The sequence below is a fragment of the Sinohyriopsis cumingii genome, unplaced genomic scaffold (assembly GCF_028554795.1).
Source record: "Sinohyriopsis cumingii isolate HCF-2022 unplaced genomic scaffold, ASM2855479v2 utg002115l, whole genome shotgun sequence".
Taxonomy (NCBI): Eukaryota; Metazoa; Mollusca; class Bivalvia; order Unionida; family Unionidae; genus Sinohyriopsis; species Sinohyriopsis cumingii.
The window spans coordinates 269,088-285,071 of NW_028316133.1; the positions used below are offsets into that span (position 1 = coordinate 269,088).

At 35.4% G+C, this 15,984-nt stretch overlaps 1 protein-coding gene across 3 annotated transcripts in view; it reads left to right on the forward strand.

Moving 5' to 3' along the window:
- Nucleotides 1–15,984, forward strand: part of LOC149771129 (uncharacterized) — a 143,865-nt gene that overhangs the window by 79,826 nt on the left and 48,055 nt on the right. For all 3 annotated transcript variants that reach the window (XM_089948836.1, XM_089948838.1, XM_089948837.1), the window contains 2 exons: nt 6,206–6,668; nt 10,283–10,571. In XM_089948836.1, coding sequence (XP_089804962.1) covers nt 6,318–6,668; nt 10,283–10,571 — 640 coding nt within the window. In that variant the 5' untranslated portion in view covers nt 6,206–6,317. The remainder of the gene's footprint in view (nt 1–6,205; nt 6,669–10,282; nt 10,572–15,984) is intronic.

Genomic DNA, 15,984 nt, shown 5'->3' on the forward strand with positions numbered 1-15,984 from the left:
CTCGCGCATGAGCAGAAGGGTAAAAGTTGGATTTTTTAAAAATTTTTTCTTTCTGCTAAACAGAGCCATTATTTTTGTATGGAGACCACTCTTTATTCCAAATGCCCATCTTATCCTACATTTTGCAAAGGCTCATCTGTCTGTTTGCAGTTCATACCGGTTTGTCTTCGATCTGAGACCAAAAAGTCTAAAATCGAGACACAAATTGGGATTCCGACCACGGGCGAATTTTGCGTGAAAAAAAAAGTCGGGACCAAAAAAGGAGGTTTTTCCATCTGTATTTTGTAGTGCAACTAGATATTCCAGATTATCTGATATCATTGTAGAGCTACATCTGTCTACCTTTCTATAATACCACCCACTTTAGTGTATCATGCCTGACCATGACGCTACAGAGCTCGGCAGTAGGCTACTACCTCCTGCCCCGTAAAGTCATCGCTAGGGGTTAATGTGTTAACAGAGGTTCATTTCTGTAACAGTTAACAGGACTTGAAAAACTGAGGATTTCAGTATGGCGCCTTTATTGAAATGTCACAGTGGGTATTTTATATCCTCCTGTCTCCCTATACTGTCAAGGAGGTATTTTATGTCCACCTATCTCCCTATACTGTAAAGGGAGTATTTTGACCCCTTGTCTCCCTGTACTGTCAAGGGGTATTTTATATCTCATGTCTGCCTATACAGTCATGGGGTTATTTTTTTCGTCCTCTTGTCTTCCTATACTGTCAAAGGGTTATTTTATGTCCTCTTGTCTTCCTGTACTGTCAAGGGGGTCATTTTTTATGTCATGTCTCCCTATACTGACAAGGGGGTATTTTATGTCCTCGTGTCTCCCTATACTGTCAAGAGGGTTACTTTTTATGTCCTTATGTTGCCCTACGCTGTCAAGAGGGTATTTTATGTCCTCATGTCTCCCTGTACTGTCAAGGGAGCATTGTATGTCCTCATGTCTCCCTATACTGTCAAGGAGGTTACTTTTTATGTCATGTCTCCCTATAATGTCAAGAGGGTATTTTATGTCCTCGTGTCTCCCTGAACTGCCGAGAGGGTTAGTTTTTATGTCCTCAGGCCTGCACTGTCAAGGGGGCATTTTATGTCCTGATGTCTCCCTGTACTGTCAAGAGGGTATTTAATGTAACATGTCTCACTATACTGTCAAGTGGTTTTTTAATATTTGTCCTCATGTCTCCCTATACTATCAAGGGGTTATTTTTTTGTTCTTCATGTCTCCCTAGACTATCAGGGGGGTATTTTTTTGTCCTCATGTCTCCCTATACTGTTAAAGAGGTATTTTATGTCCTCATGTTTGCCCATACTTATCAAGACATGGGTATTTGCAAAATTTAAAGTGACACTGGCAGTTTGGGTGGGAAAATGTTCCCTTAACTTGATTAATATGAATCTTTGGGTAATTAAGACAGGTGATCACTTAATACAGGTAAGTAATAAGGTAGGTTCAACAATAAAGCATATTTTGTTTTGGATTGATCCAGAGGTTAATATTATTCAGTATAAATAATCACTGGACTGCATATTATTGCATATCCCGACAACCTCATGTTTCACTCACCATACTTGCTGGCATAAGATATAATAGCTGATTAGATGTAATTGGGGATATGATTGTGTCGTAAATGTCGGTCATAATTTGTCCTACCTGTTAACTGGCTTGATGTGGGTGCATCACCTGATGTGTGACACTGCTGTTAAACACAAGTGGGTTGTTGGGTTATTATTGAGAAGATTGTAAAATGGGAGTTAAGTGTTAGAAGATAATTATCAAAGGATGAAGGTACACAGGTTGGACACTTATGAGCTATGTGAGGAAACAGATAGGAGTTAGTTTGGGTTATTAATCTCCTATTACTTTCTGTCAGTCTGTCATATTGTGAAACATCAAGGAAACACAATGTAGTTCCATATGAAGAGGTGACCCATATAGATAGGTATAATATGTAAGTACAGAAAAGAGGTTGATAAATGTCCTTTATTTACATGTGTTCCTAATGTAGAGGTGTCTGCTAAGACAGGTATCACTGAAAATACAATGCAAAATGTGAGAAAGCTTGCCATTAGCTTCTTGTGGGTTGGTGGTTCTTTCCGGTGTTTTCCCGGGTTCTTCCTCCACCATTAATACTGGCTGCCATGTATAGCCTATTGAGTGCTGAAAAATGGCGTTAAACACCACCACAACAACAACAATGCAAAATAAGTTGGCAATTAGCATCTAAATATCATTGGTTTATATGTATATAAATAAGTTATACTCATGGTAGGAATACATAGTTTTGTCAGTTTTTCCATCTGTCCATCACACCCAAGTTAAGGATTGGATTTAGGTCATTTAAGGTACTATGCTGAGGTCAACTTAACATATTTTCCATTAACCAGCAGGCCAGCTTTCATGAAATTCAACTGACTCAGTGGAAAAGCAAGTGACCATCAAAATCAAATAAAATTTTCATTAACATGTTAAAAATTGCATTATTCCAAAATTGTGTGACAGAACAATGGAACGTTCATGGCATCAGAAAATATTTTCAGATGAAATTTCATGATTTAATAGAATTTATTTAATAATGACCTAGGAATATTTAGCTGGAGCTGTAGGCCTTCAGCTGTCAGTATTGACTGGCCCTCCTCAAAATGTACTAGTCAATGGCTAAATCGACCCCCAGCTATGGTGGGGCATCTCGTTGCCATGGATACATTGATATCTGTAACCCCTGATGGCCATAATTCCTTAATTTTCTAATTTACTCAGATGCTTAGCTGATAACCAGATATGTGTGGTGTTGTACCTGGTTTGACCTGGGGGGAGAGACATTTTGAGGAGCATTGCCTTGCCACCCACCCCCTCAAACAGGCCTTGATCAATGTGCAGTTTTGTACTTTGTTTGATTGACCTGATGGAGGGAGGGGTGAAAAGTGATCATTATACAAGCCTTGATTAATGTGCAAGTCTGTGGGTCGATGTAAATGAAGGAAAACAATATGTATAATAGCTACTTGTGTAAATTCATTTATGAAGTTTTTTAAAAGTAAGCATTAATTATTATTGTTACAGTAAATTATTTAAAAAAATATTGTTTATATTTGTCCATCCTCTACTTTCCAGCTTTTCTTGATTACTTTTTGGAGTTTCTTTTTATAGTTGTACATACACACATGTACAGCATTTTGATTATGATGCAATGTTTGTAGTATGTACTATCTGAGTATGTAATGTTTGTAGTATGTACTATCTGAGTATGTAATGTTTGTAGTATGTACTCTTTGAGTATGTACATGTTTATGAGAATATACTTTGAAAATTTGAAAAGCAACTGAAAATGTCATAAACAACTTTCTTTTCACAGTCATTGTAAATATAAGTGTTAGCATAATTAGGTCAAAGCATCTTGCAAACATGAAATGAATAATAATTTAAACTCTCAGATGTTCAGCAAAACAAATCGTAGACGTACTAGTTCGCTGTTTTTTTTTTCTTTTTCTAGGTAAACAGATTTTGTTGCATTGGATTAGGATATTGTTCAATAACTGCTTTATGACAGTTAAGTCTGTTTAATGGGTTTTATGGGAATGCTTACTGACAGCTAGTTCAGTCTGTTTAATGGGTTTTATGGGAATGCTTACTGACAGCTAAATCTTTTATGACAGTTCAGTCTGTTTAATGGGTTTAATGGGAATGCTTACTAATGACTTTATGACATTAAGATGCACGCTTGCTGCTACATATGCATGATTGTTTATCTTCAGATTTTCCAAAACAAACCTTTTACTAACCTGGTTTTGATGATGATGATGATGATAATAATGATGATAATGATATTGATAATTTTTCATATATCAAGGTTTTAAATATGCTTCTAGTTTGAAGGTTCTATAAAGAGATCCTAAACTAATCCTTCTTATCTGCCTACCTACCTTCCTACCTATCTACCTACCTACGTCAGATAGTCACAATATTATATCAGTTGTGTTGTGTGTACCCATTATTCTTTGATGTTGTGATGAATGCAGTTTGGTTGTGGCAGCTCCAAAAAATATGGTGAAAAATAAATATATAGAAAAGTCAGGAAATAGGCTTTCTTTTAGTGTTTATGTTATTGCACAGTTTAATTTGATGAATTACTATCTCACAAGGATATGAAAGATGCATCCAAATGTGACAAAATAATCAGAGCAAATTTTGCATGTCTCCACACCTGTCAGCTTTATGGATATGTTTAGCCCATTACCTGTGAAGTGCATTATATAAATGTGCATTTAACTTTCAGGGACTCATGGTTTAGGATGACTGGTTTCACTGCCTTATATCTGCAAATTTCTATTTAACATGGTGATAAATGACGTCACATGCAAGCAGACATCTTCACTAGAGTTTTTGCAGAAAATCACCCAGAGGAATAAATTAGTGATTCCTCAAACCAAAATTGTTTAAATGAAGCTTCCCTCTTTTCACCCAGTCCACAATAAGAGATGAATGAAATACAATTTGGGGATGAAATTTGAATGGAAGTAAAATTAGCCATACACACACCATGGCTTGCTAAAGCCCAAGGTGAGATCATTGGCGATGTCCAAACTGGTTTCTCTGACTCTCAGGATAAGGACAGGGTGACAAAGTTGTGGCAATATTAAAACGATTGCATCTCCTTTGCTGCATCAAATCATTATATGTTGCCTTTGAGAAATTTGTTTAGGTTGCTATTTAAAATTAAACCCATTGTATATGTAAAAGAAAACATCAGCCATTGGTGATGATTGCATCATATTAGCTGGCAAAAGAATAAAATATGTTATATAAATATAATTCCATAAATAAAAATTGAAAAGCCATTTAGACTTCCATATTTGGCTCAACTATCATTCACAGGCATTACAATGCATCATGCATGAACATCAAGTTTATTTTTATTTGAATTACTGGTACAGTGTAAGTCTTGGATAGCTCATTTCATGCTTCAGCGAATATCGGAAGAGTGCAGATCATGCTGCATAAAGATTTGACTCTGATTAAGAAATTGTTAGCATTGATTTATTTGTATACAGGTTTGTGAATTGTAGTGTTCTATTTCTGAAGAATCATTCTATCGATTCAACTCTTTTTACCAACAAACTTGTTTCCCCAACAAACTTGTTTCCCCAAAATCATGCACCAATATTGGCCTGCATAAATCTGACTAAAGGTCTCTTTAGAAAATATCATGAAGCCATTGGCTCCAGGTCACTGAATTTTTTCGAGGTTGAACCATTTAGAAAACATAGCATTGCCAGCAAGCGTGTACTGAAATGATAACACTGCATCACACCAGCATGATTTTGGGATTTTCTTTAAATTGATTTTTTGTTATCAGGATAGTAGTAAGGGTGCATGTATTTTACAAACGGAAATCTTGTTCTTGGGTAAGTTTGTCTATAAATTGTACGTCTGTTTTTCAAACTATAAGCCGCAGTGTTAAAAACATGCCTGTGTTTAGAACACATTCAGTGTGGTCATTTGCACACATTTCCAGAAAAACTAAGGCACAGACAGCAAAATAAATAAAAATGTGATTGCCTTCCAACAGTTAAAATTTGAGAACTTTTGTTTGCTGTAGGACCCAGTTTTTTAAAATATAAAGTCTTTGGTAGATTTGAGTTTTCTGAGGTTCCAGACAAGAGAATTCTTTATACAGTTAGAGCAACAGTGAAAATTGGGTGATGAGTTAATGATTTTTTTTTAAAAATCTTCTCTGCAAACTTTTGAGAATGAATAATATTTTTTTACAATATTCTTGAATCTAGTGCTAAGGATCCACAGTGGTGGCTCGGTGGCAAATTCTGACTTGTGATCAGAATGGTTTGCGTTTTACTATTGGATCAGCTGGGTTGGCTACTGTAATGTTTCCGTAGGCAAAACATTTTACTCCTTTTTCACTGACAATGAATAACCTACCTGTGTTACAGCCAGATAATGCTTTGATACTATGATGGTATCTCTATAGTCATAATATGTAACCAAGGAAACGATCCGGGTTTTGCAGTTGCATCAATATGTTATGCCATTCTGTTAAAGAAATAACTGAAGTTGATGACAATTTTACTCGTGCAATTTTTGCTTCATGACAAATTAAGTGTACTTTGTGACCAGAATGTTGAATATATTGAAATTAGAAGAAAATTGAGAACATTAAAACATTATCATTTCATTTTCTTTCAGCATTCCTGCCAAACTTTGATGTGTGTCACAGACATTTCAGCATCAGCGTTCATCAGCATTACTTGACATCCTGATGGAGGTCGAAGAATTCTGAGCCAGCTGCTATGTTACAATGACAGCAGAGGTTCTGAATGTAAAGATAAAAAAGGAGATAGATAAAGGAGAGTACGATGAAATGACAGAAGAAAAGATGGAGGAATCTTCAGTGACAGTAGTTGGAACCATTCAGGATGTATCCATTGTAGAGAAACAGAGAAAGGGGGAACAATCTAAACAGACTGGGGATGGGGAAACAACTAGGCTGGTAGTGGGTAGTGCGGCACAACCAGAAACAATCACCATATCGCCCATAAGTGTGATGACGCCTATTGTTACCTCGGCAACTGCTTTACCTGCAAATTATCAACTTTTGCTTCAGCAGCAGTATATCAATTTTCTTCATCTTCAGCAATCCATGCTACAGGTATCAAAGCTTAGAAGTCACAGCTCAGTCAATACCTAATGTATCTACATCATGTATACCCAGCTGTAAATATCATAGACCCAGATCTGCTTTTTCATATGGTGCTGGCAGATCAGGATCAGCATAAGCTTTTTGAGGATTCTTTAAACCAAATTATTGTTTAAAAAAACAATGCTCTCATAGAAAACCTACATGCTTAAGAAGTCATATTTTTCACTTATTCCATGTCATAGATAATCTCAGGATTACTATTTTGCATTGCTTCAATTTCACTAGTCTGTCTGCAGTTTAACCAAAAGTCCAAGTTGTCTTATCTGTCTGCTATTTAACCACGAGTCCAAGTTTACACTGAAACTAGTTTACAACAAAGTTTAAAGTGTCAACTAATTAATATTTACTGTCTCTAAATATAGAGAAGAACTTGATGAATATTTTGTCCCTTTTTATGCTTTATCTGTGCCGTCTGGGTACCATTTTATTTACAATGAATGTATGCTTTGTAGCCATATTATGCGTTGGTGTTGGATAGGAAAACTACATTTGGCCATTATATACATGTGGTTTTTATGTGCCGATAAATATGTCCTTATTATTATGTAAGTGTGACCTATGGAACTTGGCCCTTATACACAAGTGGTTTTTATGTGCAGGTAAATAAGTACTTATCAGTGTGTAAATGTGACCTATGGAACTTGGCCTTTATATACAGGTGTTTTTTATGTGCAGGTAAATACATACTTATTGTGTAAATTTGACCAATGCATTTTGGCCTTTAGATACAAGTGGTTTTTATGTGCAGGTAATATATATATATATATATATATATATATATATATATATATATATATATATATACACACACACACACACACACACACACACACACACACAATTGTGTAAGTGTGACCTATGGAACTTGACCTTTATTTACAAGTTGTTTTTTGTTCAGGTAAATGTTTAATTATTGTGTAAATATGACCTTTGGATATTGGCCTTTGTATATAAGAGATTTTTCTGTGCAGGTAAATAATATAGTTATTACTGTGTAAATGTGACATGTGCAACTTGGCCTTGGTATGCAAGTGTTTTTTCTATGTCCAGGTGCATATGTACTTATTATTGTGCAAATTTGAACTTGGCCTTTCTATACAAGTGGTTTTTATGTGCAGGTGAAAATCTACTTAATCTTGTGTAAATTTGAGCTGTAGAACTTGACCTTTATATACAAGTGGTTTTTATATGCAGGTAAATATGTACTTATTGTGTAAATGTGACATATGGAACTTGACTTTTACATACAAGTGGTTTTTATATGCAGGTAAATATGTACCTTTGTGTAAATGTGACATATGGAACTTGACTTTTACATGCAAGTGGTTTTTATATGCAGGTGAATTTGTACTTATTACTGTGTAAATGTGACCAATGGGACTTGGCCTTTCTATAAAGTGGTTTTTATATGCAGCTAATTATGTACTTATTGTGTTAATTTGACCAACAGAACTTGCCTTTTTTTTAAAGATGGCCTATTATTTGCAGGTAAAATATGTACTTAAATTTTAGTTGAAATGTGACATGGATAAAGTGTCCTTTATATACAGGTGGTCTTTATGTGCAGGTAAATATGTACTTATTATGGAAATGTGACTTGTGGACCTTGGCTTTTATGTACAGGTGACATCATGTACAGGTAAATATGTACTTATTATTGTGTGTCAATTTGACCTGGAAAACTTGTTCCATATATAGAGGTGGTCTTGTTTTTGCAGATAAATATGTTGTTGTTGTTGTTGTAGGGTTTAACGCCATTTTTCAGCACGCGATAGGCTATACATGGCGGCCAGTATTAATGGTGGAGGAAGAACCCAGGAAAACCCCGGAAAGAACCACCGACCCACGAGAAGCTACTGGCAAGCTTTCTCACATGTCCACATTAGCCGAATCCGAGACTCGAACCAACGCAGACAGAGGTGAGATGGCAGTGATCCGTAACGAAGAGCGCTTTAGACCACTCGGCCACTCGGGGCCCCGATAAATATGTACTTATTATTGTGTAAATGGACCTATGGAACTTGATCTTGATATACATCTGTGAACGTCTAGCTTATTATAACACCCTTTATACATATTGGAGGATATAGTAATCCACATACCCATCTGTCCTTCTGTCTGATACATGTTAGCACAACTAGTCCCACAGGAATAAATATGTTTATTTAATGCTAAAGGTTCCATACAGAATCAGAGATGGATTAAACACTCAGCAGCTAAAAAGAAGAAATTGTCTTGTATTTATTTTTGGCCAATAGAGCATCAGTCCATTTGAAGGACTCCTGTTTTTAGAGTTACTGCCCTTTATGTCTTGCAACTTCATGCAGTGTATGGCACAGTCTCATTCGCACCACTAGTTCCATAATTTTTTATGAATTGCCATGAACCTTGGTGAAAGTCATCATCATCAACTGAAGAAGCTCATGTCAACATTTTTGCATAGAGGACTATTTAACACGTTGTGAGTGGATATGTAGTTCTTTTTTTGTATTATCACTTTATTAATTGTTTGACTCATTTCATTAACACATTAACCCCTAGCGACGACTTTACGGGGCAGGAGGTAGTAGCCTACTGCCGAGCTCTGTAGCATCATGGTCATGCATGATACACTAAAGTGGATGGTTTTATAGAAGGGTAGACAGATGTAGCTCTACAATGATACCAAATAATCTGGAATATCTAGTTGCACTACAAAATACAGATTTAAAAAACCTCATTTTTTGGACCAGACTTTTTTACGCAAAATTTGAACGTGGTCGGAATCCGATTTTGTGTCTGGATTTTAGACTTTTTGGTCTCAGATCTAAGGCAAACCGGTATGAACTGCAAACAGACAGATGAGCCTTTGCAAAAAGTAGGATAAGATGGGCATTTGGAATAAAGAGTGGTCTCCATACAAAAATAATGGCTTCGTTTGGCAAAAAAAAACAACAACAAAAAAAAGTCAAGTCCAACTTTTACCCATCTGCTCATGCGCGAGTCAAATAGCCAACGAAAAATGATGTTTCTAACACAACTAGGCAGTATGTTATTGAAAGATGACCGGGGATTTGGTGTTTTCGAGTCTATTCAGAAATAGCTTTAAAAATGTGTTTCCTACTCGATTTTCAGGCAAAAATGGCAAAAACCTCCAGGGGTTAATGTGTTAAAACAAGTATTTCTGCAGTTTTTGATGGATGGCCTTTAATCTTGGTAAATATTATGTTAAATGATCTTATCTTGGATTCCTTGAGATTGGGCAGTAGAGCACCAGTCTCATTGTTGTTTTCCTATAGACTCATTTCCTTCATGGGTTAGGATGCAAGACAGGCAGGCAGTTATATTTAAATGAGAAAATTGGTCATCATTCTTGTTTTTTGCAAGGATGTTACCTTTTCCAAATTGTCCAAGTTCATGCATTTAAAATAAACGAGTTACTTACTCTTTCCAGGGTATAAATGTGAACCTGAAAAGAACCGAAGACAGTTCTTTAGCGTGAATGTGAAATTTAAACAGTGTTGGAGTTAAGGAAACAATTCAGCCATTATTTATCCTCATCTCTGCTATTCTGTCTTCTTTAGGGTCAGGCATTACAACAACAGCATCAGCAACTTCTAAGTGTTCTTAACCTCAAAAAGGAGATGGGAGAAGAGGGGGACATAGAAGGTAGGGAGGGACAATCTGCAGCAGGAGGAGGTAAAGAGGAGAGGTCCAAACTGGAAAGTCTGGATGGCCTCGGGGAGGGAATGTCAGATGATGATAGCATGGAACTGGAGGAAAACTTGTTTGTGGAGGATGATGGCTCAGGTGATGGGGAGACGAAATCCTCTGGTGGAGGGAGTAGCAGACGTCATTCCTCCACAGGACCAGGTGAGACAACATACTATAATCGACTTAATACTGGCATATCTTTAAAAGTGCACCTCCTTTTTCTTTTTCTTTGTTTAAAAATTGTAGGAAAAAAGTAGGGCTACAGTCTTTATCTTAGCGTGACTTGGTGAAGGGAGACAACCACTGGAGTCTGCTTATATTATGGGATGGGGAATATTTTTTTAAGGATGAGACTGCTTTAAATCAGTTTATTCTGCATTTCCTCAAACTTCTGGTTTACCATATAGACTTTGAAAAGGAATTTTTAACATAGTAAAGTCTGTGATGCTAAGTATAGAAAAAGGAGACAAAATCAACACATTAAAATAGTAGCTCATCCAGAATCTCTATTATAAAGACAGTTGATAGCTGAAATTCAAATTGTTGATCTTAGAATTTGCCCAGACTGTTGACGCTATAGTTTACATTTATTTTAACCCTTTGTTTCTCATTTAAAAATCAAACCTTATTTCCAGTGCTTCCCATATGACGTTCACAATGTCACAGTCTGGTTCTCAATTTAAAAAAAACAGCCTGTAAGGTAATGTCATCGTGAGGAAATCATATTCTTGCATTGCTGGAAGAGTCTCAAAATAAGCTTTTCATTTCCACCACAAACTAGTATTTATCATTGTTGGATTTCCGCAAGTTATTATTTGTCAACATTATGTGATGAAAATATACTTTAGAAGTACAAGTTGGTATGTTTTAAACAAAGCAACTTGAGTTTCGAAACTTAAAATAACAATATATAAGTAACAGTATGTATTTAATGAGCATACTTGGTGAATGCATTCTTTAAAATATTTTAGCGAAAATTTTCACTGCTGTGCTTGCATTATAGTCTTCTGAAGCCACAAGTAAATCGGTTGACCAGCAGATAGGTAATAATGGTGGACATTGTGGTGTCTAGGCAATACCTCTTTGTTAAGATTGGCTGTATTCGTAATCCGTTGGACACATACATCAAGGATAATATTGAATTTATATGAAACATATTATAAACCTTCTGTTGCTTGAATATTTCGCTATTTTTAAGAAGCTATGTTCCAAAATATATTGGACAATGCAGAGTTGGAGAATTCAATGCGCTATGCAAGGTCAAGGTTGTTTTCTTACATCACTTATTTTGCGATAATAAAATGAAGCAAATCATGTCTAACGAGGAAGCAGCAATATTACAAATACATACTACAGTGTGACCCCGCTATAACAGCAATATTACAAATACATACTACAGTGTGACCCCGCTATAACAGCAATATTACAAATACATACTACAGTGTGACCCCGCTATAACAGCAATATTACAAATACATACTACAGTGTGACCCCGCTATAACAGCAATATTACAAATACATACTACAGTGTGACCCCGCTATAACAGCAATATTACAAATACATACTACAGTGTGACCCCGCTATAACAGCAATATTACAAATACATACTACAGTGTGACCCCGCTATAACAGCAATATTACAAATACATACTACAGTGTGACCCCGCAGTTACATACTAACTATAAAAACCTATAACTTGCAGTCATTTTTTTAATGAAATTCAGCGTGTGTAGTCATATTTAAAGAAATCCTTGTTTCTGAACATGATGCACACATATGGCATGCGTGGCGCCATTTCACTCTTGGTTGTAGTGTGATTCATTGGAGATTGGGATCTGTTTAATTCAAGGGTGGACTTTAATGCTTCATTTTGTTGTCGAAGAATAGCTTAGTTAATGTTTTCTTGACAACAATGAAATTAAACATCAAAGTTTTTGAGGTTATCATATATTTGGAGCCTGAAAATATTCTTACTTTAAGTGTTACTAATTATAGATTCTTCACGTGCAGTTAAATCACTTTCATTAAAACCTATTTTCTCAAGTTCATTCACTTGGCCTCTTTTCCATACTTGGGCATATTAAAGGTTATTTCAGACATATTTTAAGGTGTGTTTTTGTTGTTTGTCATTAATGACGTGATTAAATCTGTCTAGTCATACTGGTTTATATAAAATGTAAAAAATGCCTAATGATATATCATTTCATTGAAGAGCTGATCACGAATATAAATATCAACTATTTAGGATATCTCTTGTTTTCGGACTTTCATGTGGAGGAAAAATACACAGGTATGACAATAACAAAAACTTTCTATGATTGTATTGGAGCACATCATAATTACTCCTCTACAATGAAAATGCTTTGATGAAACAGGCCGAGACATTCTAAGCTGTAGAGATGGAAGTTGCAAATGACACAGCCAAATTTGGTTTCTTTTTGTCACTTTTCTCCATGCTTGGTGCAGTATTTGAGAGATCATCATGCCTAGCAAGACAGACATCTCAGGCACACTGGTGTCTGTCCAGTTTGAATCAGTGGTGTCATGATCTGGCTGTTGTTCAGCTGCAAATTTATTTGTTTCAGTTACAATCTTTAAAAAAATTCCAACTGGAAAATATAAATGGAAATGGTGTAGTTCTAGAGCTGTTTCATGTAAATTATATGATGGTCCTGACTGCTGGGTAAATGAACTTGGGTCATTATCTTGCACGTCTGTAAACCAATTTGGCTGATCATCATCAGTGTCACTCAAGTCTGATGACATTTTAGTGTAGATATATGACGTGAGCTTATATTATCAAGGTCCTGGTTGAGTTTGATAATGAGCACAATCTTACGCTTTCCAATGAGGTAAGATTGCATCGGATTGGCTGACCTTGTTATCCCTCCGGAGTCCATGGAAATAATTGAAATTTTCAGTGATTATAGATGTAAAGTGTAGTGGCCATGTATACTGCAGGTACATCCAGAGTTCCAGAATTAGAAGAGTTGGTGTGTGCAATTAAGTAACAAGAGGAAATACCATAAGAGTCACTTCCCTTTCCACTCTATTGATGTTAAGCAGGGGTGGGCAAACTACGGCTCGCGGGCCAAGTGATTTCATGTGGCATGCCAAGGGTTTTCATGTGGCCTAGGAACAAGTCATCATTCGCACTGACTCTGTTTATGTTACTCTGTTTATCAAATGAATGTGCTTCTTTTGAAGTTGAAGTTTTCAAATATTAATAACATATTAAGAATTGAAAATTAATTACGATGTTATTTAGAAAAACCTTTTGTTTTTGCTATTCAAAATTAATTATTTTACTTAATGAATTATGCGGCCCGCGACAAGGTGTAAATTTGTGTATGCGACACTTGCACTGGAAAGTTTGCACACCTCTGATGTAGAGCAAGATGCACATACAGTTCTGACCGAAACCAAGGTTCCACAGAACAAACCATGGTTCAAAGAAACTTGAAAAATCATTGTACTTGAGAGATTGACTTGAAAACAACTGAATTTTGTTTTCATGAAAGTCTTTGAACTTGGTGAAAATCTTGAATTTTTTTCCCCAAATCTCATTGAATTTCCCAGGTGAAATACAAAACATTAAAACTGAAAAAAAGACCTCACTTTTTAAATGCAGAAAATTTGTTTTATGTTTTCCAAAATGAAGAATAATAAATAAACAGAGATAAGATTGGGTGGATCACATGATCCATAACATGGATGGTTATCAGATAGTGTAGCTTCCCTTTGCTCTAGTGGCATGCTACTTAGTTACATGTTTCCATCAAATTTTGTACCTATTTATACAGTAATAAACAAAGCAACATATGGGCAGAAGTTTACCAAAAAAAACACTCCTTGATTACAGTCACAAGACCTTCTAAACTCCTTGAATACTGTGAGAAGTCTGTATAAACTATTTTAATGCTGTTAGAAGTCCTTACAAACCAATTGAAAAGTCCTTGAAAACCAAGTCTCTTGTTCCATATATAAGCCATGCAAAGAAGTGAAATTCAAAAGTAGGGTTTTGTCCTCTTGCAGTTAAGGAGAATTTATGAGTTACATTTTGGAAAGAGTTTGGATTGGTTATTTTGGAAGTTACATTTTTGGAAAGAGTTTGGATTGGTTATTTTGGAAGTTACATTTTTGGAAAGAGTTTGGATTGGTTATTTTGGAAGTTACATTTTTGGAAAGAGTTTGGATTGGTTATTTTGGAAGTTACATTTTTGGAAAGAGTTTGGATTGGTTATTTTGGAATGTTCTCACCATAGGTACTGTTTTTGCCCATGTGTAAGGCCTTCCAGCAATGAAGATTGTAGACACAGTTTAATCATGACATTATGTGTTATCAAATCAGGGTCCATGCTGTTGTCTAGCAAACTATCTAGACTTTGATCTGCCTTTTACTGGTGCATTATTGTCATGGAAGATCCAGGTCTATCCTGGTTGCAAATTGTTGCATGTTATACATGGACATATAGGTGGGGTTTTCCTTAAAATGATCAGCCAGGATACAGTTGTGAGTCATTACATTCCACTTAAAACTTGACACTTAGAATGTCATGGCTATTGAATTTTATCCTGTTCATGGTTGAATAAATTTACAACAAATTTCAACAGGTTTAGTTTATTGCATTCAACTTGATAACTTACAAGGAACAGGTTCTGATTCTATGAAATATTTGGGGAAAAAAACAACAAATGCATAGCATGGAATAAGGAAGATATAAAACTATATATCGGGGTGGATAAATCTAATCACTATCTGGTTCACATTCTCACCATGTCACGTTTGGTACTGCTGTGGTTAGTTCTAAATTTAGAATTTAAGGACCACAGCACTCAAAATTGTGATTGCTAATGTCATACATCTCTGATCACATCTTCCAATGTTTGAAAATTGTGTCCAAACTTAGGATATGATCCATCCAGAATAAAAGCACTAATTTTGCAAAGGTTGTGACTAATTCCATTTTGGCAGACTTCTAATTTGTATTGTATTTGTAGCCAATTTGCCTGCTGTCACTGCAACAAAACCTTGATTTAAAAATGAAAAATTAATTTTGTAAGGTGTAACTTAAAAGAAATTTTTACAGGGGATAATTCCAAAAAATGCAGAATGCTGTTAAAAATGACAGATACCAGACACGTATTTATATTAATTTACATGTCTTATGTTACTTGTTTAGGCTCTAATAAACAGTAACAAAAGAGAAAGTAAAAACAACAAGCTGTGAAAAATTTAACAAATAATTTATTTCCCTGTAAAACACTGTAAAAATGAAAAAATAAGAACTTAATGGTTTTAAGAATAAAATCCAAAAATAATTCAAGAATAATCCACAAATTAAATTTTAGAAGTCCTTGTAATGAAATGTTCTAATGAATTCAAGTTTGAGCCCCGATGAAAAATCCAAGATGGAAGGCAATGACGTATACTGTAGCCTTATTGTACAGATGTGTCTAGAGTTCTTTTTTGATTCACAAACACTAGTCCGGTGTTTGAATTTCCAAATGAAATTTAAATAAATGTCTTTGTCCAAGAATTCTATATGACCACTCAGATATTTCCAGGA